This window comes from Mycteria americana, chromosome 1 (assembly GCF_035582795.1).
Source record: "Mycteria americana isolate JAX WOST 10 ecotype Jacksonville Zoo and Gardens chromosome 1, USCA_MyAme_1.0, whole genome shotgun sequence".
Classification (NCBI taxonomy): Eukaryota; Metazoa; Chordata; class Aves; order Ciconiiformes; family Ciconiidae; genus Mycteria; species Mycteria americana.
Window position 1 is genome coordinate 11,483,683 of NC_134365.1, and position 24,475 is coordinate 11,508,157.

At 36.0% G+C, this 24,475-nt stretch overlaps 1 protein-coding gene across 6 annotated transcripts in view; it reads left to right on the plus strand.

Moving 5' to 3' along the window:
• Positions 1-24,475, plus strand: part of CACNA2D1 (calcium voltage-gated channel auxiliary subunit alpha2delta 1) — a 434,905-nt gene that overhangs the window by 223,664 nt on the left and 186,766 nt on the right. For all 6 annotated transcript variants that reach the window (XM_075489919.1, XM_075489999.1, XM_075490084.1 and 3 more), the window contains exon 5: positions 8,626-8,670. In XM_075489919.1, coding sequence (XP_075346034.1) covers positions 8,626-8,670 — 45 coding nt within the window. The remainder of the gene's footprint in view (positions 1-8,625; positions 8,671-24,475) is intronic.

Consider the following 24,475-nt stretch of genomic DNA (forward strand, 5'->3'; position numbering starts at 1 on the left):
ACAGGCCATTGTACTATAGGATGTCTTTATGCAGAAATTATTCATTGAGTACATTATATTACTTCAGAACAGACAGCTCTGTAGATTCTGCCTCAGGTGTTTGTTTGTCTGACATATTTATCGTCACCTTGTGGGCTGTATTACATTTAACCTGACACATTCAACCACTTTTGTCGTTTATTCTACAGTCAAATTGCAGTTAGTACTTAAAATGCATTCTTAAGTTTTTCAGGAAGTTAAGTATCATCCTGACAGCTTAAGCAGTCCAATGGCAGTTTCTTATAACAATTCTTGTGGTGAAAATTATCTGAAAATTGGGGAGTTTTGCTTGACATGGAAAAGTTTTTCCTATTCTTTACAGTTTCTATAATCAATTCTAGAGATTTGAAGACAGGAGTACTCTTTCTAGTATACTTTATGCTTCTTTTTGAGGCTGTGCATGCAACCTTAATACTCTTCACTACTTCTCTTTTTTCTAAGTAAATGTATAATGTAGCATAATATGGATGCTGCGGGGCCGGGGGGGGGGGGAGGGACAACACTTACTTATTTCTGTACCCTGTAAAAAATAGCAGGGTTTTCTCCTGAGCTTTGAATGTGATATAAAAAACTTCTTACTCAGCTTTACTAATTATAATTTGCACAAGACAAATTAAATCAAGCGAGGTTAAAATCAGCAAGTAATTGAATATTGTCACGGTGAGGAAAGGAACACGAGACAGCGTGCCACTGTGAAGGTCATGTCATTAAGTGGACCAAGCGATGGGTGGGCTGTGACAATGCAATCTTTGCACAGACGCTCCCCATGCACAAAGTTAGCTGAGACCTGCCCCAGTCACGGTGCCGGTGGGTCGGCAGAGCCCAGCCTGGGGTACGTGAGACACTTGCTCTGGCCAGCCTTAGTTCTGGGCTCTGGGCAGTGGCTTGGCACCGACGTGGCCTGGTTCCACCTTGATGCTTGGCTTTCCTGGCCTGTCAGACATCCACGGGGCAAAGTTTCCCTGCAGTCTCTGTTACTGGGGGTTTTGTAGACAGGAGTCACAGGATGCCAGTCAAATCAGTCCATGACATTATCATGTTTTTCCAGCATCTCAGGTATTCTCTCGTCATTCACTGATGCACAGCCGGTACCAAGGCTCATTGCGCTCACTCCTTGTTTGCGCTGCCATGTGTGCCATGGCTCACCACACTCAGCCTTGTGCCCTTGGCCGTGGCTCGTTGTACTTGGCTCTTGATCAGGCAAGGTCATGATGCTCCTGTGAGCTGTAAGTATTCCGAAGTTGTAATAGCATAATATATGATCTCCTATTTGTAACACATATTTACTGTTACAAGTATTTTCATATTGTGCCTGCCTTAAGCCATGATTTGGTAAAATAACTTACCTCTCAACCAAAGCCCAGTGTATATAGAATATGCATTTAAATAGGTTTTGCATTTTTAAAATACATGCTATCTTAATGTCTTTCTTCACAAAAATTTCAGGTTTGATTTTTTCAGTTTTATTTTCATTGTATAAGTTTCTGAGTTTTAGCTGGACTATTCACATTAAATGTATTTCACAAAGTATATCATCAGTCAAAGTGAGGAAGCAAATGTTGGTTTTGCTATATGGTATGCTCTAATGCAGAATTCAGAGTTCAGAATAATGATGTTCATCATATTTTTTCTAAATAGGAAAGCCTTATAACTATACTATTCACATGGTCAGGAGAAAGGAAGGAGAGGGCAAGAGAGAGCAGAGAAAGTGTTCATTCCACTTGCTAATTGTGACTTAATTGATCTAATATATTTAGCTGTTATTGATTATCACATATTGAAAAGAATGATGTATTCAGTGATAAGAATTACCTCAAGTTACAGGGGTGAGGCTTCATTTTATGGGTCCTGACTCTGTGAAGGTGCACAGTAGGGTCCAAACTTCTCAGAGATGTGAAGCCCGAGGTTCTTCAAAGTTTCTTATAGAAATAGGATATTAAGGTACCTGGAGAACATCTATGTTCGAAGCTCAAGTACTTTCAGAGTTTTAGACTCTTCCAAGTTTAGACTTCAGTGAACTTTTTCATGATCTCAGTTTTTAACTCAGATGCCTAAATTCTGTCCACCGTCAGCACTGCAATCTCTGGATCCAGCCTCAGATCAAAATCCCTCAGAACTGATGTCAAGGGCTTGAAAGTGCATTCTTCATATAGTGTATTTTTATCTGGAATCTGCAGCTGTACATTACTCATATGTGATAAATTATCTGTTTGTATGAGGGTTAGATGTTTTAGTCCCCCTGTCTAGCATGCAGATGATTAATACATTACTCATTTTATTTATCACTCTGATGCATCTGTGAATGGACAAGTGACCATCTCATGAAAACTGTCTATAAATTTGAAGGTTTCCAGATTGATAATTTCAGTGAAGGAATAACCTGTAAATGAATGCTGAATAAGTTGATCTTTCTCACCTTTTAAAAGAAAGTGTATTCAGAAGAAAGCGTATGACAAAGAGTCTGCAGCACCTTTAATCCTCCTTTATGTTATTTCCTGTAATCTTTACCTTCATCTTTTCATTCCAATTATTAGTCTCAGGAGAATCTTGAGAAAAGCCTTTTAAACAAATCCGATGAAAAAGGCTTATCATAAATTATAGTGCAGACCTGGAAGTTTTTAATTAGTATATCAATTTTAATATTCTGAGAAAGTAGTTCTTTAATTTTTGGGGAAAAATGTCTAACCCAAGTGACTCATTTGCCCATATTAGGGGTAATATGGGGAAACGTTTCTAGGCTAGAATGTTATTGAACTGTTCGATATTGGTCTTTTTTTTAATAAAAATAGTTCCATTTTTAAAAGATCTTGTTTCTAAGTCCTATTTCAAGATCCTGTTTTAAATGCACTTTCTAAGCCATTTCTTACAGCGCATGTTCAGACACAGTAATTGCAACTAATTTACTATATTGCCTGACTTTGTGTTCACTTTAAAGAGAGGAGGTAAGTCAGTATTTCTACTCATGGATACTGAAAGGAAAGAAAAAGTTATTAGCTGGTAATCCCCTTATTTTACCTGTGCCATTTCACTTATGTAAAATTACAAAGCTGTAACAAAAGAGGTTGTAGTAGTTGGCATTCTTTCCATTTTTCCTTATTTGCAGGCTTTTATTCCCTAAAGTTATTCTCTTTAGAAATAGATGTCATTGGGTTTTGGGGGTTTTTGGGGTTTTTTTTTTTGGTAGGCCATATTTAGCTTTCTTTTCTGAAGAGTCTAATTATGCCTTAAACTGCATGTCAGACTATATAACAGATTAAACTAAAACTACCTGTCTTATTTGTCATAGGATTTATTAGGTTGAGTTTAAATCTTAATTACCCTAAAGGTATTAGTGTGAACTTTTTTTAATGCACATCTTTATCCAAGGGGATACAAGATGCTTTTTAAAATTAAAGCAGATGGATTTTAGCAACACTTAATGATTTTTTTTTTTTTAAACATTTATAGGCATTTACACTAATTTCATCTGGTATGTCTATGAAAGATGAAATAAACCAGTATTATTAGTATTTTTATTGCTGCATGCCAAGCAACTGGACTCCCAGTTCTTTTCCTAGTGTTCTATGTCTTTTCAAAGTGTGTGGGATTAATATGATTTTAAAATGTTCTCCAAATTTGTATCTGTAATTCTAAGATCTTATTTTTAAACTGAACAGTCAAAATCAGACATATATTTATAATATGGGGTTTTTTTCTCAGTTTTTGATTTCGTACTCTACCTCATTACCTGCAGAACAAAAGAATCCTTGTAGGTATCATGACTAGCAGGTTAACTGCAATATAAAGGAGTTTTTATATGCTGCCTCTTTAGCATATTTTGTATAAAATACTTAGAAGTCATGGGAAGTATACTGTTTTAAAACAAAAATAAAATAATCACATTTGGCCTTAATTTCAGATTTTAAAACATGCACTAATAATTATGCAGTAATATATATTTGCAATATAATCTACTATACTAAATTTAGGTTTGCCTCCAGCGGTGCATTGAAGAAAATGTCTGAAGTATAGAGACCTTTAACAAAAACTCTTCTGTCTTCTTTTCTGAGGGAGTTCATTATCTTCTAGCATCTCTGTAGTAAATAAAGTCATAGAAAGGAGTGTTATTTTTTGCTTTCACATTTTATCTACAGTTGTTTTGGAACCACTACTTTTAAGAAAAAAGGGTAATCATGATGTCTCTTTAAATTAACACATTACATTAATTTCTTACTATATGAAAAGCTGCAGAAAATTTGTTTCTCTTCCTCCCCCTATTTTTTTTTTTTAATTTAATTTCAGTAGTTCATTATAGTGTCTCACAAAGTTCTAGAATTCATTTCAGGCCTTCAGTCTCCCCTGCATGCCTAACACCATTTTGGGCTACATCACAGGATCTGGGTTGTGTAGAGTCTTTAGGAAGCCTCAGGTACAGACCTGAGGGCATAAGTAATCTTAATCACAGCTTCAGTGAAAGCAGCATTTCTGAATAGGTAGCATTGGATGTTTGTTGCAAATCTTAAGATTTCCAGTATTTTTTTTTTTCTTTCCTGAATGAAATGCAAACATCTCTTGTGGAAAAACAGATACTTGAAAAATCACACATACAATGTTTCCACTGAAAAAGAGGTTTGACCAGTGGATGGGGTCCATATTTCATGGACAATTCTTTGAATTCTAGCATAGGATTTACAGAGGAGGTTTTTCCTACAGAAGCCATTATGTGGCAGTGATGACAAAGAGCTTTCATCTTTGGCACTTGGTAGAGTAAAGGAGGATGTATAGCTTTTACCAGCAAAATGACATAGATATATTATCATGATTTACTATACATAATTATCTGTAGTCAGATATGTCTTGTTGCAATGTAATCCCTTTGTGTTGTTCTTGAAAGAATTTGGTTGAAAAAAGTATTATTTCCTGTGATGACAAGTTGACTTCAGCTCCATTCACATAATCCTGAGTTGAGTTTAGGCATTTAACTAGTCGAATCAATAGACTGTGTCTGTAAACTTGCTCCATAGAGAATCAAAATGTGAGTGTAAGGTAGTGTTGGTGTGAATCCCAATTTGGTCTGCAGTTGTTCTGAAAGATTGTATTTTCCCATGCTTTTCTTCTATTTGATGAATCTGTGTGTTTCTTCAAACCTCTAGACATAGAGATCATAGAGACCAGAAACTTTGGATTCTGCATGGTGAAATTTAGGAAGTCATTAATGCTACCCATATGTAGTGTTTCTCATTGGAATTATTTTATACCCAAAGCTGGGAAACAAAGTTACTATTGAAATGAAAAGCAATATAAAGACAATGGAACAATCTAACTTCAGCAGATAATAATGATGTCAATGAAAGTGTGGAAGAAAAAAGATTATTAGGATAGAATAGAAGAAAATAGTAAGAGTCACAAATAAAACATTTATGACCTGGTCCTTAATGTAATTTTTATATGCCTTGCATATCCTTGTCAGGTACTGAAACTGTTTGCTTTGAAAGAGGAATTAATGACAGTGAAAAATACTCTTCACCTTTCCAATGGCATAAATTTTGTAAGCTTGTATACTGATACTATGCTGAAGTTTCTAATTTATGCATATGGTCTCCTAAAGTCATTCTTCCATAAATTCAGCTTCAGGACTGTCTTACTAAATCCCTTCATTCATGAACAGAAGTAACAGTGAGTATTTACCCCTCTCTCTCATAGCATTACCGGACAAAGGACAAAAATAAATATCTAGGATATTTACATTGTATCTTAGGCTTGCTGAATAAGTGTGCGGTATTACCTGGTGGCAGAAGTATATAACAGTGGGAAGATTCAAATCCTTTGTGTCAAGAAGTTAATAAATAACTAAACTACTCGCTTGAGAACCAGCAACAAACCAATTTGTTCTTGTCAGCTAGAAGTGGTTAAATTATGAAAAATTGTCCTCTAAAGATCTAACTGATCCATGAATCTAATTTGTGAACTGTACAGCGTTCAGTGTGTTGTACACTGTGTATCTCATATTTTCTATATTAAGAGTGGTGAGATATGACCAATGTCAGTGTTAGTTTATGCATTATATAGGTAATATCTCCAGGCAGGGTAATGGACTACAAGATATGAATAGCCTAACAAAATATCTAATTCATTCGGGGTGGGGATGGGGGTTCTTTTAATTAACTTGTAAATGTATCATGTTTCTGAAACATAATTCTTTAATAGGTGATATAAAAAATACTGTTTAGTCCAATAAAAGTAGATAGCAATGCTATACCAGCTTTGATCAATTTAAACAAATAAATAAAAATATAAAAGACGGGAAAATATAATTGTGACAATAAAGAGTCATTTTGTTTAAGCAGATAAACAGAATTGTATGTGTAGAGGACAGTGTTAGAAATCCTATGCGTTAGATGATTCTATGACAAGGTATGGTATCAGGGTAAACTTGAGCAATGGGAAGGGGGTGGGGAAATAAACTGATATCTAGATTAAAGTAAATACAAGAGAAGGCCTGGTAGAATTTTCTTTTATGAAAATGTTCCTTTTTAAAATGAAACCACTAAACAAAAAGCATACATACATAACATCCAGATAAGTATGTCTGTATTGCTTTTCCTGGTCTCACCTTTCCCAAACAAAAGCTTCCAAGAAAGAGATTGCAGGGAAACTGCTCTAACATAACATAACATAACATAACATAACATAACATAACATAACATAACATAACATAGCATAGCATAGCATAGCATAGCATAGCATAGCATAGCATAGCATAGCATAACATAACATAACGAGGTGTGGTGAAAGCAGTATTCTTTTCCCCTGTCTTCTGAAGTGAAACAACATGTTTCGGGTTTTTTTTTTAATTTAACAGATCATCTTGTGATGAAAACACTTGTGCTAACATTTCCAGCTAGTAGCACTCAGAGTTGCAGCCTTTGCAGTTTTAAATGTTGCGTGCTAAAGAATCACATAGCTTTTTGAAAAGATCAAATTATTTACAGAACAGTTATTTTGTACACAACTGTGTACAAAGTAAAGAGGATCCAAAGAAAATTGAATCTTTTGCCTCTTCCAACTTACTTGAAGGCTTCCACAAGCATTACATGGTCTTTTATTTACAACAATCAAGTGAATAAGCAATTAGCTTTGGTCTTTAATGATGAAAGGAATTTCCTCCTGTGTCTGTAACAGACTGAGATCTGGCTTAGTTACCCAGACACTGGTACGAAACCAACTGACCTGCAGGAAGAACACTGTCTTGATGGAAAAGTGGAGAAGTGCATTTTGAGGGAAAAAGAAAGAGGATGAGTTCATGTTAATAGCATTTACCTCAAAATGGCATTTAGCTCATCTAGAATATATTTCATGTTTAGATCTCAAAAGGTTACAAAGGAGAATGAACAATGTCATTATTTATGAAGTGAGGAAAATGATGGTTTATAAAGATGAACTGCATTGCCTTGTAGCACCTGTCATGGTACTTTTTTAGTGCAAGTAATAATTGTCGTTGGCTTACCCACTTGAAAAATGATTACTGAAATCATTCTTTCCTGTTGGTATTTATAAAAGAAAAAACATTTTTTGTGGTCAACTTTTTATTTAGATACATAAATCCAAAGGTATTACCATAAACAGAACTGAAAATATAAATTAAGGCTATTTTTGGATGTTAACAGTAATCGCTTATTTTCAACAAGCTGCTGGACATGAAGAAATGTAACTTCTTCTCCTTTTCTTTATTTATTCAAAATCTGTAATGGGACTTTAAAAAATGCTATGTACATATATGTGTCTATTTCATACAGAAATGCACACAATTGCTTACTTTCATTCAAAAAAGTATAGGGCACATTACAGAAATTCTATTTAGTGGAAAGCTACTACAGTGAACCTAAATTTTTAAGGCTTTTAAATGGTTCAGAAAAATTTCAAGAGAAAACAAAACTGTATTCTGTAGGAAATACCCCAGTTTTCAAACTGCTGTAGAGGTTACACTGAATGAAGCTTCTGACTGATTTTGTAATGGAAACTGGTAATCTCCGCCTTCATTGCTTTGCTTGAATTACCGGGTACAGCGTTTCCACAGAGCTGCCAGGATCCACTCTACGCTACAACAGCCAGACTCTCCTGTGATGTATTTTCCCAGATTTTATTTTCACCGTGGGAGGTGAATAAAACAATAAACGTGTGTGCAACAAATATTGAACCCACTTAGTAATGCCCATGTGTCATCGTATCTATTGCCTGCTAGATGTCATGGTGCATAAATCAGCTAATTGCATAGTGAAAGAGTCATATGTCTGTAAAAGAAACCGTTTACGGAAGTCTTTTATGAGCTCTGGATTTTGTCCAACGTTGTCTGTACTTTTCTAGCTGGCTTTTTGAGTGACTTATGTAGCTTAACAGGGAAGAAGCATTAAATGAATGAAGTTAAACACGAGCATAGGAAATATTACATGCAACAGAGAGCAAGCTATTGTCTGCAGAATATGACAGAATCAGACATTTCAAAAAGAATTGCAGGTTTATTTTAAAATGTATTTTAGTACTAATTATTGCTAGTAAACTTTATTCTCTACTTTCAAACTAACAGAATTATTTTTCTTTCTCTTACAGAATAATGATATAATCTATTACAATGCAAAAGATGATCAGAATGATGTAAGTAGTGTGTTTCTTTTTGTTTCATTGCCTGTAATCTCAGAAAATTAAGGGATTGAGAATATTAATGAAACTCTAAGACTAGCATTTAGATGTTTTGCAGAAGCAAGAGACCAAGAAACTTAGAAATGTCTTCTAAAGATTCCTCAAGAGCCAGATAATATTTTATGTTCTAATTCTCAAAGTCTGTCTTCCCTCATACAGTCTGAGTTACTGATCAGGCAGGGAATGTGCTTGGAGAAAAAAGATCCTGACAGCAGTATCATTCACTTTTTGAAATGTAATAAAATCGTAATTATAGGACTGAAGAATCTAAATGATAAATGTAAATAATTTACTTTACTCTGAAGGAACCATTTTCTGGCCCTATTTTCCAAGCTCATATTATCTTGTTCTGTATTCTTTGTAAGAAATTTTTTACACGAGGGGACAGCAGATGTAAAATGTTACTGAATAACTATTTTCATGCACTTTGTGATCACTCATATGACTGTAATAAGCTTTGGGGAAATTGAAAATCCAGTCCCAAGATTCAGACAAAATGTATGATATTTGAATTCCCGGTTCTACTAAAACTCTTACTTTAAGTGGTTTGAAGTTGCCTATCTGGCTTTAAGTATTAAAAATCTTAATGTCTTCTGAGGAGAAGACAAGTTATCCTCACCTTCACTTGAGATGATACAACTGCTTGTCTTCATTATAGATTTAATTTATAAAACCATAGAAAAGATGTTGTAAATGTATTAATCAGAATTGCCAGCATGCTTCATTTGCACTTTTTAATCAAGTATTCTTTAGAGATTGATGGCATCACTATTGTAATTGATGCTTCTGCTGTAAGGCAATTAAAGAAGGTACATAGATCATGTCAAGCAGAACTATTTGATACGCTTATATAGGTACGAGTACTGGAATTCAGATACAAGAAAGTCTACTGTCCTGAGTTTTAAAATTTGCATGCTTTAAGTAAAATTCATTAAAAGTAACCTAAATTTGAAAGATATTGGTCTCTTCTGATTAAATTCACTGGGTTTGCAGGTGCTAATCTCTTCTGGAAACAGAATTACAAAGCTTAAACATTGGATTTTGAATCTAAATGTACTATATAGTGACAGTAGATTATGGTGTAAAGTAAAAGACCCTGCTGTATCTGTTATGATTAAGTAGTATTGGGAAAGGTCTTGAGGTGACTACTTCTACAACATAAATCCAAATCTGTTAGGCAAGGCAGGAAAGGAAATACTGTTCCAGAGTTTACTCTCATTTTCTTTCACTTTCCTCAGGATTTTTTATCCCCCCAGAGTAAAAAAACATCCCCCCCAACAAACAAAACAAACAAAATTATTCCACCAGGTGTCCTATTTCTATTTCTGTTTCAGTTTTATTTCTTTTTATGCCTTTTTGAACTCTTGGAATGAAGTTTATAATAAACTTTATTGACAAGTTAAGAATAGTTCCTTGTGAGTCAGGACCGATCTGTCGAGAAACCAGTAACACTGTGACATGGCATCAGCAACACAGAGTGCACCAAAACCCAACACCAGCATAAGTTGTTATTTTGAAAGGTTTTGAATCACAGTTAAAAATTTTAAGTCCTAGGAATTTCAGCTTAGTGGGCTGAAATGTTTTGCAGATCTGTGCTATATGGACTGTGTAAAGCATAAAAATATAGCATTGAGACTGTGGTTCTGTTTGTTGCCAAAATGGTTATAGGGTTATATGTTTTGAAATAAGTATTTTTCTTTCCTTCATAACAGTCCTCAAATCAAAAGGTTAAAGAGGGAGAAGGAAAAAAAAAGGATTTTTTTTGGTTTTTTTTCTTTTAATATCTTTTTTTAATTCTAAGTTTAGAAAACAATGTGAAAGGAAAAGATACCAAGAAAGTACAGTATTTACAAGCCCTGGTTGTTTGAGACTGTGTGCTTTCTGTCAGACATTTAAGCTTTTCTGGCTGGCTGATCAGAACAAGTGTTTGACTTAAGGAGATACCATTAAAAAGTTCCCCATGAGTTCTAATTACACCATGAAAAGAGAGGCCAGTCTCAGATACCTCAGCCACTGATACCTCAGTGGTTCAGGATGTCTGCTAAGGGCTGGATTTGTTCATCCTAGAGAAGCATACTCGAATTCTGCTTCTTTGCATCCAAAGAAGAGCAACGAAGCTGGTGAAGGGTCTAGAGCACAAGTGCTACAAGGAGTGGCGGAAGGAACTGGGGTTGTTTAGCCTGGAGAAAAGGAGGCTGAGGGGAGACCTTATCGCTCTCTACAACTGCCTGAAAGGAGGTTGTAGAGAGGTGGGGTCGGTCTCTTCTCCCAAGTAACAAGTGATAGGACAAGAGGAAATGGCCTCAGGTTGCGCCAGGGGAGGTTTAGATTGGATATTAGGAAAGATTTCTTCACCCAAAGAGTTGTCAAGCATTGGAACAGGCTGCCCAGGGAAGTGGTTGAGTCGCCATCCCTGGAGGTATTTGAAAGGCGTGTGGATGAGGTGCTTAGGGCCATGGTTTAGTGGTGGACTTGGCAGTGCTAGGTTAATGGTTGGACTTGATGATCTTAAAGGTCTTTTCCAACCTAAATGATTCCATGATTCTATGATTCTTGCTATTTAGAAAAGGTGAATATTTCATAATTATGCTAAACATTGTCCTCCTTCAGCTGCAATATCAGTATTAATTCTTAATAAACATTATAAATCTTATTTCTATTATAGAAAAAGAACAATTATTTTAGAGTGTAATTTATACATGCAGGTTTGGATTCCTTTAAAAGGCCCTGTATTTCAGGAACCCCTGTTAAAATTTATGCAGATATTTCTTAAAAAATTTAAAATGTAGGAATTCTTTTCCTACATCAGTAAAGTTGAGTCTGATTAGATAAATGCAGATCAGGAATCCAACAAAAATTTGTGTTCTAATTGTAGCACTGTGTTGGGAATAGGCAGTTGTGGGTATGCTTACGGATGATTTGCATCTCATTAAGGTGGTAAGAATCAGTTAAGTACTTCTTGATAAAACACACTGAGGGTGAAAATAGCTGTATTTGTGCCCATGCTGTCATTGTGACCAGTAATCTAACTTGAATGGAGAAGCAATAAGGATAAGATGGCCAGTGATCTGATACTGAATTCTTTTGAGAAAACCTGCATCCAGGTCTCAACTATGTATGCAAACACCACAGACTCTTCTCCCCTGTTCCTGCCTGAAAAAATGCTTGAGAGGACTTACGTGGCATCTTTTTTTTTAGAGAGAGGGATTTTAACAGAATCATCTCTGAAGCACTGGCTGGTAAAACTTCTTTTGCTATCCATTCTTTGCTGTCTCTAACAATTTCATATTTTTTTCTCTTCCATGCTGTGAGCCTTCATTTAATCACAGGACATGATATTATATTTCTCTTTCAGTACAAGTAGGAATAATTATTAGTGGAAATTTATTTATTAAAATTAGATATCTAAGATAGTCACTGTGGACACCTCTAGAGAGCTGTTCAGTTTATTCTGAGATAGGTGTCTAAGGTCAGCTGAATCACTTCTAGATGTGCGTTTCTCTGTGTTGACCAGGTTCCTATAACGGACCCTTTTAGATCGTAACTTTTAGGTGTTGAAGACTTAGAAGAAATTAATCTCACAGGTCCTGCCTGCCAGTTTTTATTTGTCTCTACTCATCCTTTTAAAATTACAGCTTTGTCAGAAGAACAATTTTCTAACTTAAATTCTGTGTATTTTTTCTGGTGTATGTTAGTGTGCTGCAGTATAGTTTGCTTTCCTTCTTCCTGTTTATGTACCGCATTCAGGAGATCCTTCTCTCTCCGTTTTCATCTGCTGTCTCGATGGGCCTTTTTGAATCTAATGACTGTGTTTGCTTGGACTTAAAAAAAAAAAAAGCACATGAAGACTAATCATTCTTTGGCCTTTGGATTTCTCAGCCTTTCAGATAAAACAATGAATTTGTAACCCCTTAGTCCATCAATCAGTAATATACTTTTTGTACTCTTTATCCTACAACAGCAATTAGATTCTGCTTGCTTATTTCCCCCACAGCGCTGTATGTAATGTGTGAGCTAGTCATGATAATTAATGAGTTTTATCCTCACAACAAGGTAGGAGGTATTATATTCCCATTTTTCATATCTCATAGGAAGATAATGGCCAAACTTGTAATTTAATACAGGTCTCTCAGGTTTTCATTCACTGTCCTATTCCCTAGAAGCCTTTCAGTTTGACATATTGCAGTCTGTGTCATGCACTTTAATTTGCAGGTGTCAACCGCTTGTGTCGTATTTGGACAAATGCTGCAGTGCTTTTATTGGACAACTGAGCGGTACCACATTAAGATGCCCTTTCCCATAAGTTTTAATATTGCTTTGCCTGTTTTCTCTTCTTGTCCTTTGTACCCCACCCTATTTATAGTCATCTTTGCTTCACTTTCTTTTTTTTTGTGCTGGTCTCCATTTTATTTCTGGTCAGTCCACATCTCCTTTATAGATTCTTTCTAAATCTAATTGTTCTGTTTCCATGTGTTCAGGTAATCCACCTCTCCACTATGTGCTGAATTGTTCGATTGCTTAATTCTCAGTCTTCCTTGATTCCTTCCTTAATGTTTCTCTCATCTCCTCTTTGCATCTTGCTCCTTTTCTACCTTCTTTTAGGTAATTGCTTGTCATGGTTTTATAAACTCCTTCCTGCACAAGCTACAACTGCCTAAGGAAAAGAAGATTGAAATTTTCCAGTGATTTAACTGGAAGGACGAAGTATTACAAATAAACAAATAAACATTTCTTTAACATTAAACCAGCCACATCTCACGGGGAGTTTGCAGCTCCTCTGTAGGTCTTACTCATTAGGCTTTAATTGGGAGCAGCCAGTTGCATCTCCTGGCAAGAGTTGTGTCCCTAGTCAGCACAAGTGATTTATCAGAGATTTCCTTCAAGGAGTCCCATGTTGGACTGCAGTCCTGACTAACAGAGCAGTACTTCTTGTGCAGTTATTGATCATGTATTAAGTGATAGTAGCACTTTTTATTTTATTTTACTGAATTAACGTGAAGGCTCTAGAATTATGGGTCCCTTTGGGGAGTAAATACCTGCACAAAATGTGAATTCACTTTGTGACTAAGGTCAATGTGTGGATTCTACTAGAGGGAAGCAATCTGGAGCATGCCTATGGCTGGTTGAAATATGAAAAACAGTTTTTTATTACTTTGTAAAACTTGCAGGGAGAAATCTTTTCAAACTGATAAGCTTGTCTTTGCCACATGGTTTAGATAGTATTCCCAATTCAGTGATGCCTTGTTATTTTGGAATAATATGTGAAACATTAGCTCTCTTTGAGTTTAATACTGCAGAATAAATGCAGCTATCAAGGTTTTTTTTAAATAATAATGATGAAAAAATATATATCTGCATCAAATTGAAAACTGTTGTAAAACTAAGAAAGGATTATTAGGTGTGAATATAAACATCTTTTAAAAAAATTCCTGGTGTGTTTTAACATACCACAGTTCTGGGCATATAAGGTGGAATGCATCAGATAGAGAACATAGGAATTGATTGTAATAAACTTTTGCCTGCTCTTTTGTAAATGTTTTTTTAAATACCCTAATCTTCATTGGGAAATGTGGGTAAGCTATAACGTGTTCTCTTTCCATCCACCAAATCCATCTTCTATTTTAAAATGGAGAGCTGAGAGATGGTAAAATTTTCAAACAGGACACAGCCCCCCACTTGCTTTAGAAAGTATGCATCCTACACTTTTTAGAAAACAAAATTATTTCCACCCCCCAAACTTTTTAGAAAACAAAATAATTCCCACCCCCCAAACGTTCTTTTTTTTTTTTTAAATATTTATGAATGTATGGTTAAAGTAAATGTTAGGCAGAAGTAAGCAGAGAACAGAATGGTTATCTAAGAGGCACACTCCTTGTAGGTCTGCTTCTTCCCTAGAAGAGACACTGAGATTTAGAGGCATGCTGACAGTGGCATTGGAAATTTATTGAATCTCTGCTTATACCCTTACACAAGTCTTCTTTTCTACTAATTTATGGTATCAAGTGTTGCAAAATTGGCTTCGATTTGCAGCTACGATTAACTTAGTAAAAAGAAGTCTGATAATGAATTAGCCCAGGTTTACTTGAAACAAAGTCTATACCTATGCTAGATTTGATCAAAGAAATGCTGAATTTTTTTCTCCTGCCAGCAGAACTCAGGAATTTTCTGGCTTTTCTCCTTACAACATACATTGAAAAATGGCAGAATGATTTGATTCATTGAACAAACAAGTATAGTATTTTATGTATTTTGTAGCTGGGCAGCAGAAAAGAAGGGTTTTCTCTGTAAGCCAGTGTCCCAGGAGCTGCACGTTGGGTCAGGTAGAGCCCTTGAGGGGGAGATGGCACCTGAACATGGTCAGCTGGGAGGAGGGTCTGGAGCTGGGCCAGGGCAGATGGGGGACTGCGGGGATCAAGTCTCAAAGGTAACAGGTCTAAAGACACTTTTCTAGAGACTGGAAGGGTGATGCCAGGTTTCTGCAAGTCCAACAGCTGCCAGTTGCTGGACTGAAAGTGAGACTAAATGTAAAGACCTGCCCTGACAGTGTAGAGAAAGCTGGGGTGGGAATTGCTTTACCTATTACATGTCATCCAGCAGATACGGATTTCCTCTGGTTTGGAAGGGGTTTTCAACCTTACTCTGACAATACATACCTTTAGAAATCTCCCTTGTATCTGCATATGTAAGAGGAGTTTTATCTCCATGCTTTGACTGGCTCTGGATGCCGGCATACAAATAACAAAATCAATATCCTACCATCCGGTTTTAGCTATAGGTGGATTTTAAAGCATCCTTTTTTTCCTGAGCTGAAGCTACTCATTTTTTCCATATTTCATAGACTGTGAAGAATAGGCACTTCCAGTGGGAAATTAGTCTCAAATAATTTAGGATGAGCTTCAGTGCTAGGCTGTAGAAGACCTAGTCTCCTTTTGCAATGGAGCAGCCTAGCGACAGTAGCCAGGTAACTTCCTTATCTAAAGTTGTGTGGTGCTCTTATTCCCTCTGCTTTCCTTGTATGACAACTAATATGGTTTGACATTACAACATCACAGGTAACTATGTGAAACAGCTACAGTCACAATTACGATGTGTCATGTTTTCTTTTATCTTCTTTTTGTCCTTTACTTCTTTGATGCTGAAAAAATTGTTAAAATGAGCCATAAAGAATTTGCCCCAGCTATTCTCCTTTATGATGAGTAAGTGGGCAAAGTATATTTCATACAGATTGGAAAGTGTAGTCAGATAACCTGACGATAACTGTGATTTGTATACCCCTGCGCTCAAGAAGGCACCAACAAGTAGCCCTTGTACCTATAGCAGGTATCTTTAGGGATTATTTTTGTTGTTGCTGTTCTTCATGTCTGCAAGTTGCAGCTATTTTTAGATTATTTTTCTTCTCCTTCTGAACCTACTAGGGTTTTTCAGCAGGACAAGGTATTGCAGATCTCTGATTAAATAATACTTACATATATTTACATACCTAGTTCTCATATTTGCTGTTTAATGTTGCATCTCTTGCTGGTATGTGGTAGAATTAGGCATGTGAAAATTTCACTGGAAAACACCATTTAGCACTTGTTTTAGATGATTTTTTGTGCATTCTTGGAGAATCATAAAACTGAAATGGGCTAATGGCTAAGTTTGTAAATAGACTGAAATATTAGTCGACTGATGTTTGATGGAGATTTTCTGAATTTGAACTCTTTCACAACTTAGGCTGCACCTGTGCCAAAATTTTTCTGATTCTTGGTGATATGACATGGATTTTGTTGGGGTTTTTTGTTGTTTTTTTCCTTATCACTGTAACTGGTATTAGTTATACAGAAAAATGCCCTATTCTAGTATTTTTTATATAGACAAGGGACATATTTTGCCAGGGTAGTTTTTGCTCTTAGACTGACCTAAGCTATAAGAGTGAAAGAACATTTGTGCTAGTGTAAATTATATCTTCTATTATGAAAGACTGTCAGAGTAGGGCTGTTGATACACCTATATAGTGAATGTTTTTAATGCCTTAGAGAAGTTTCATTACAACAGGAATTTCTAATCTGTAATAAATGTGAAATTTTTAACTATATTTTCATTTTTATTAAAATATATCTTGAATATTAACCTATATTTTTGGTACTGGCATGTAGTACTTGGAATTAATAATTAAGTTTATAATACGTTTAAAATTTTATGAAATGAAGAGGGAAAAAATTCAATAGATTCCCACAGATGTCCTAACTTATTTCCATTTTCAGAAAATACCTCCTGGTTGTTGCACTTTGGGATTCCTGAGAGTATTCCAAGCCTCTGTCCTGTGTTTCTCAAATATACAAGATATTCATAGATGTTACTCTTTTAAGTTATATTCTAGATATTCTAGAACATACTTACTTTGGTACCTACATTGAAAAATTTCCATTTGAATTAATATATTTGAAAATGAACTGGCCTAAAAAGGTGGATCCATATTTTATCTTTTTTTATGTAACAAAGTAATTTTGCTTTAGGGTGTTGCATCTCTCTCACTGCAGTGTATAACAAAAATAATGTTTATGGTTAAAATATACACTTCTCACTGTAGTGAAGATGTGGAAAAATCCTGTTATAAGATATTACAAAGCATCTTATCTTTAGCATATGGGGAGGAGTAGTAAGCAGGAAACCCATATTTTTATGTTCTTTGGTCTTACATATGGTGTTCATCCTTTTCATACAAGAGGACTTACTGTTCTTATTTTTAGTAATTTCATGGTACCTTGACTTCCAGATCTTTTAGGAAAACGCATAGCCCATTTTTTTTTGCTGTGTACTTTCCCCTTTCGTGTCTGGAGTCCACTGTTATCATTTCTAACAGTGTGATTTGGATGCCATTCTTCGGAAAATGAGCATCGGAACTGACAGTGAGGGCTGTCAATGATTGACATTGGTGCTTTAGTACCAAGACTTTTTGCATTGTTCACTGAGAAATGTGTGCCTTTTACCAAGTATCACTGGGAAACATGCCAGGTCTTTCCATTTCAAGGCATTATAGGTAAGCCTAAGTCTAACCCATAGGGAGAAGAGACATTCCTTTGAGCTTCCTATTGAAATTATAATGATCTATTGCTACAGGGAGCAGGGGTTCTTGCTTTTTTTTTTTTTTTTAGTATTCTGGTTAAAAAACTAGGTGTCAGGTTTATATTCCTTTATTCGAATTTGTGCAAGTCTTCTCCCAAATGAATATACGTTCGAGGCTGCAATGAAAAATACATGGTAATGAAATATATGACTGCCCCAAAGCTATCTCCTACCTGTGAAACAGAGTTATGAAATAATAATGGCAAGAGTGATAACTGTAGTTGTCAGTGTCCTAAAAAAGATGAGGATGTTCTTAATGTGGAGAATCCTACCTTGAAGGCAAATTTGCACAAAAGAGCAGTGCTTGAACTGTCCCCGTGGAGGCTAAGTTAATGCCACACCAAAGATCAGAATTCAGTCCTAAAGCTAGTGATTCATCAGTTTAATGGAAAATTTCTTCCTTAAGGATATTTCCTACTAATATCAAATGCATGAGTGATAACGATGGCAGTAAATGCAATGTAATTGTTTATTGGTAAATAAAAGCAACTCCAAAAGCTGAACTTGTTATAGAATGCTTATAGTATTTCAAGTAGTGATTTTTAGCAAGCGCTTTGTTGCCTGATTATAGATAGCAATCTTGTATGAGAGTTTTGACAAGTCACTTTGAAATGTGCTGGCCACATTGAAATTTTTAAGTGGTACAAAACAAAATGAATGACTGAATCTGATGTGTTCATATGATTGATTGAAGGTAGAAGTAGGCTTTGAAAATTGCAAGTCAGATCAAGAAAACTGGAACAGGACACATTTTAATAAGATTTACTATTATGACTCAAGATAGCTAAATCATAAAATCTGTTTTCAAGTTTAAGAAGTTAAAAAAAGGCAATGTGCTGATAGGTGTGTTCTCTGTGGTTCTGCTGATCTACTGCTTGCTCATATCTCAGATGAAATGAATGACCAAATGAACCCTCCATCATAAGTATGGCTGAGATGAGGAAAATATTATAATTATAAAATTGGCTTTAATATTCCTTTTGTATATGGGGCAAAGGAGACACTCTGGAATCCCCGTTCTGGGAAGTGTATACAATTATTATTAGTTGGTTGGGTGATTAATGTGTAGTTTTGCTTTCCTTAGATGGCCTGAAATGCTGCTTTACTCAGAGACAAAATACCATATTGGCTTTCTTGGATATACTTTCGGAGTGGTTTATGATTCCAAATATGTCCCCAAAGAGGAAATACTCTCCATTGCACTGTTTGGGGATTTTCAGGGAGTTCCCTGTAGTTTAAGTGATCTGAAATGCAGTTCCTCGCCTGTTCCTGCCCCGCCCCTGAGTCTGCAAATGAGAGTATTTCTGAGCTGGCCAATATCATCTGCAAAAGGACAGATCACTTTCCCTGGCCTTTTCACGTACCCATTCTCAACATGTTCTGTCCCCGTTGTTTTTTGGAGAATAGATGAAAAAAAAAATTAGACTGAAGAAGACAATCATATCTAATACAAAGCATTTCATTTGTAGGTGTTTGTAAGTGGATGAACAGTCTATTCTATGAAGTATAAGACTTTCTTACTCTATCGTTATCCTTTCCTGCAGTTCTCTTCCTTAACGTCTCTAGTTTCCAGTATTTGCCGTAAGTATGGCAAAGCAGCAGAGCTTCGGAATTGAAGCCTCTCATTTTATGCAAGGTCATTTACTCTGTAGTTCTGCACCTGAGTCATGCCTGGAGTAGGGCTGAGTTGGAAGCAATCTGGGGTTTAGCTTCAGAAACATTTCTTGCCCACATGGCTGTGAAAGGCCATCTGTGCTTCTGCTTTTGTCTTGTGACTTGAAGTCTTTTGGAGGTTTTAGTGTTGGTATGTGAGAAGGTGGATTAAAGCTAGTCTTGCAGCTCTCCTTTATGGTGTGTATTGCAAATAACTTTTAATCCAGTGGGGAATCACATTGTCCAGACCCTAAAAACTTTTGAACTTGGGTTCAGCTGGCCTTTTACAAAGGTATTTTCTTTTGCTAACTTTTTTTTTAGGTCTTTCAACATCTAAAGGTTGACCTGTTTCTTCTTCCTTTTGTTTTTCTTTTTCTTTTTTTCTTTTCCTGTTTTTTTTTGTGGTTGTTTTTTTTTTTCTTCTGATGTGCTTCTCTTCTTGAGCAGAATATCTTTCTAAGATTTCCCTCAGTCTCTGTGAATGCTATTCTTCTAATTTGTTGCATTGTTTGGATTTCACCATGCTAGCATTTTAAAAAAATACATAAATAGTCTTACATAGTGTTACAGCAGTTAAATTATCATACGGTATTTTGTCTGCAGGGAAAGTCTATGGTCCATATGTAACCCAGAGGTCAGTGCATGGTTTAGTGTTACCTACCGCTTTTATCTACCTAGATACAGCTGGCATTTAATTTGTGAAAAGCTGTATTATATTTATGTAAGCATGAATTAGTGAGTGATGTTTGTATAGTGTTTTGAGCCCCATTAGTGTTAACTCAGAGAATCACAGAAAAAATTAGATTAGGAGGGCTTCTGGAGGTCAGGTAGTCCAACCTCCTTCTCAAAGCAGGGCTTTACTGTTATTAATATTCTTATTGATGCAGAAGATGGTACAAATTAAGCAGAAAGAGCAATAACCAATTAATATGCTGCAAGATGTATAAAATCTGGATGTAAGCAGTATGACTGAAGATAAGAATGTGCTGTGAAACAGGTTCAGTTGATGGCTTAGCAAAGCATGGCAAAGACAACTGCATCAGATGAAAAAATCAAATTAATTAAATGTTCACATTCAGTGGGTATTATAACTAATTCCCAATGAAGCATTAAGATGATTTAACAGTTCTTATTCTCCAGGGATATGATCTTTAATCAGATGTGGGGGTGGTGAAAGGTAGGTGGTGTAATTTATTCCAATAACAGTAGAACAATCTCTAGTTTGAAATTTAATTGGATGATGTATGAAAATCTAAATCATCCAGAGTGCATTTTGGTCTTGAAATTGTAGATGACCAAGTATTCTATGGCACTTTTGTCAACAATGGATATTTTTATTTTATTTTATTATATATGTTTGAGTACTCTAGTGGGATGTGACTACAGTAATTTAAAGGAGGCTATGAATTTTAAAGGATTTTTTTTTTTTCATAATTCTCTGGGCTTTTCTGAACTGCTCGTAACATTTTAATCAGTTATAGTAAGATGTGCTTTCATTCTAATATGACCATATATTCCTAGTGTTAGCTAATGACATCATCTTATCCAGTCAAGCCACTATCAAAGTTAGTGCTGAAGTAGGTAGTTCTGTCCGATACTTGATACCTTAAGGGCAGGCAGGAAAATCTCTCTTAGTGAACACACTGGTCCTAAACTCCTGAGTTTTCCCAGGCCATCAACCCATATAGAAGAGAATCAAGTCGAGAGGTTCAGATGGGGTTACACATCATGACTCCTGAGCTCCTGACAAGGATGTACAACACAGGAGGGATGTTGCCTGAACCTTCAAGGATGGAAGGGATAGAATTAGCAAAGTCAAATTTCAGCTGGGGTTTGTATTGCTGAGGGACGTAAAGAGCAACAAGAAGTGCTTCTTTAAGTACATTCATATCAAAAGGAAAGCTAAAGAAACTTCTCAGTGAAGAGGGGACCTTGTGGCTAAGGACACAGCGAGGATGAGGTACTTGGTGCCTTCTTTGCCTCAGTCTGCCAAGTGCCTTAGCCTGGCAGCAGAGCTGTGGGAGAGAAGTTATTCCCACAACAGAGGAACGTAGATTTAGGGACCACTGAAGCATGGCAGACATACACAAGCCCATGGGATCAGATGGGGTGGATCGAAGGATGCTGATGTCATTATGAGGCAGCTCTCCATCATCCTTGAAACACTGTAGGGATTGGGAGAGGTTCCTGATGACGTAGGGGGTGGGGAGGAAGTGTCACACATCTTTAGAAAGATAAATATGTCTTATATGTCTTATGTGCTTAGATATTTAAAATACATATTTAATTTTACCTGACATTGTAGTTAAAGAGAAAATAGGAGAGGACAGAAATGAATTTTTGCATACTGATGTTACTATAGCAGACTTTATTCAGCTTTGCTGTGAAGGTCAGCTGTAATCTGTAATTATGAGAAAAGAACATAACTTTCAATTCTTTTCTGATTATTAAATAAAAAAGCAAGGTTTCAGCACATACTAAGTCCAACTCACTAAAATATTGTGTCAGTTTTAGGAAAGAGAAGCTGTTTGCATAGGTCTTTAAAATAAATTACATTAATTCCTAATATGCTTAGGTGACTTCAGATTTTCAGCCCCTCGTCCTGCCACCCGATCTAAGCTCCTTAGCCTTACCTTGTTGGGACACTTACAGAATAGAGTCTCTTCTTTGCCTTTTCAAATCAGAGGCACGTGTATTGTGGCTTGCTTGCTTTGGGCCAGTGGTTGCAAGTAGGTGGTCTGCCTGAGCTCAGTGGGTGTTAGTTGCAGGAGCAGACTGACTTAGGCAACTTACGCTTTCAGTTTTCAAGTAAACATCAAGGAAATGGAGGAATGGTCTTGGCTTACAAGATGGAATAACAAGTTCCATTTGGTAAGTCCGGTAGGAATCTGAATTCTTATCTTCAGTTTAAAAGAGTAAATCTGAGCGTGTGTGTACTCTACTGTCTGTGGAAAAAGTATTAGTTAAAGAGATTTTAATTTTTAGCATGATGTCTTGCCATGTTCTGTCCCATTTGGACCACTAGTCTACCATGGAATTCCTTCTTTAGTACTTGACCAGTACTTGCCGACTACCTTTTCTAGCTGGATAATTGTTCATCACGTTGTTGAAAACAGGCTGCCTTTGCTTGTTTCCTGCCTGCAAAATTGTATAGTTTTATTTAATGATTTGTAAGGCATAGCTACAAAATGCAAGGATAGGTCCTGTGGATATGATTCAAAATAAAAATTGTATCAGTCCTTTTAATGTTTTTCTTCACAAACATGGATGATAAAATGCTGGTATAATCATTAGAAATTCAAAATAATTGCTGTTATAATTTTCATTAATTCCCTTATTACTATCTTTTCATCTTAAGGGTTTTTTTTAGCTTATTGCCAAATGATCTCTTATATCTTGATAATGTTCCTTTTTGACAGAAATTAAGAAAATAGTTGTATTATTTACAAGAAACTATAATTCCCTGAGTTGTGGTATTAAAGGCACACTCATAGATGTAATATCAACTCTTTCAAACAGAAGTTGATTTCCAGAAGCTTGGATTTCTCTTTCAAAACTCTCTCCACCTGAAGAAACTAGGAAAACCCAATCATTTTCATCTGTTTCTCTAAAATGTAATTCACTGAAGTGCTACAAGAGAGCCAGATTTTAATAGAATCATAGAATGGTTTGGGTTGGAAGGGACCTTTACAGGTCATCTAGTCCAACCCCCCTGCAATGAGCAGGGACATCTTCAACCAGATCAGGTTGCTCAGAGCCCCGGCCAGCCTGGCCTTGAATGTTTCCAGGGATGGGGCATCTACCACCTCTCTGGGCAACCTGTGCCAGTGTCTCACCACCCTCATTGTAAAAAATTTCTTCCTTATATCTTGTCTGAATCTCCCCTCTTTTAGTTTAAAGCCATTACCCCTTGTCCTATTGCAACAAGCCCTACTAAAAAGTCTGTCCCCAGACTTCCAAGTCCTTATGTTTGATAAATGAATTACATCAAGGATTAATTTATTCACAAACCAAGCTCATGATGCAGTGAGTTTTGTGAATAGGTTGGGATACAAAGAAAAACACAACACTATTATGTTTTGGATATATAAGAATTTTGTGGGTATCTAAAGTTCTGAACAGAATCTGTGAACCGTGAAGGTCAGATGAATGCATAGAGTGGGTTTTGAACCATCCATTAAAAATAATATAGTTGTGTATACAGTAGACAGGGAGAAGCCTGTAAGTAGATGTATAGAAATGAATACCAACAGAAGATAGTTTGCATTCAGAAAAGTGGCTTAAGAGGCAAATAAATGCTTTTTAATTAATTTGACTCTATATTTGATACATACTGAAGTTATTCAGTTGGCAGAATGCTGAAAATAAAATGACTGCTATAAAAGAAATCTTTTTAAAAAAAATGTGAATACTCAATCCAGAGTACTCAATTCATTTTCTTACTGACATCCAGTAGCGAACTGATACATTAGAAACATATGGAAACACTAAAAGCACTGAAAACAACTCATATATATATTAAATAAATGGCCCTTGAGCATGACACACTGACAGCTGCAAATAGAAAACTATTTCCTTACACCTGAAACTACCCAGACCCTATATGTATTATGTATATATTCTTATGTTTCTATATGTGAATATGTATATATATTCTTATGTTCAACACCTCTCTGTTGTCTAACAGATAAAGTAAGAATATTTAAGTTCTGATCCAATTGCTTTCTTATTTTATTTATAACTCTTTTGGTCGAGTTTGGTCCCTAGGAGTAGACAAAGTCACTGCACTTAAAATCTTACTGAATGACGACCGCAGCCCCCCACTGACATGCAAACAAAAATGAAGGAAACCGTTTGCAGTTCTGTCCCAACCACCTAAAGGCACTCGGCAGTTTTCCCGCAGCTGGAAAATCACATCTATCGAAAAGGAAATAAAAAAATTTATCAGAAGGCAATGCACCCATGACATTATCTAAAATGCTGTGAAAGTGCTATGGCT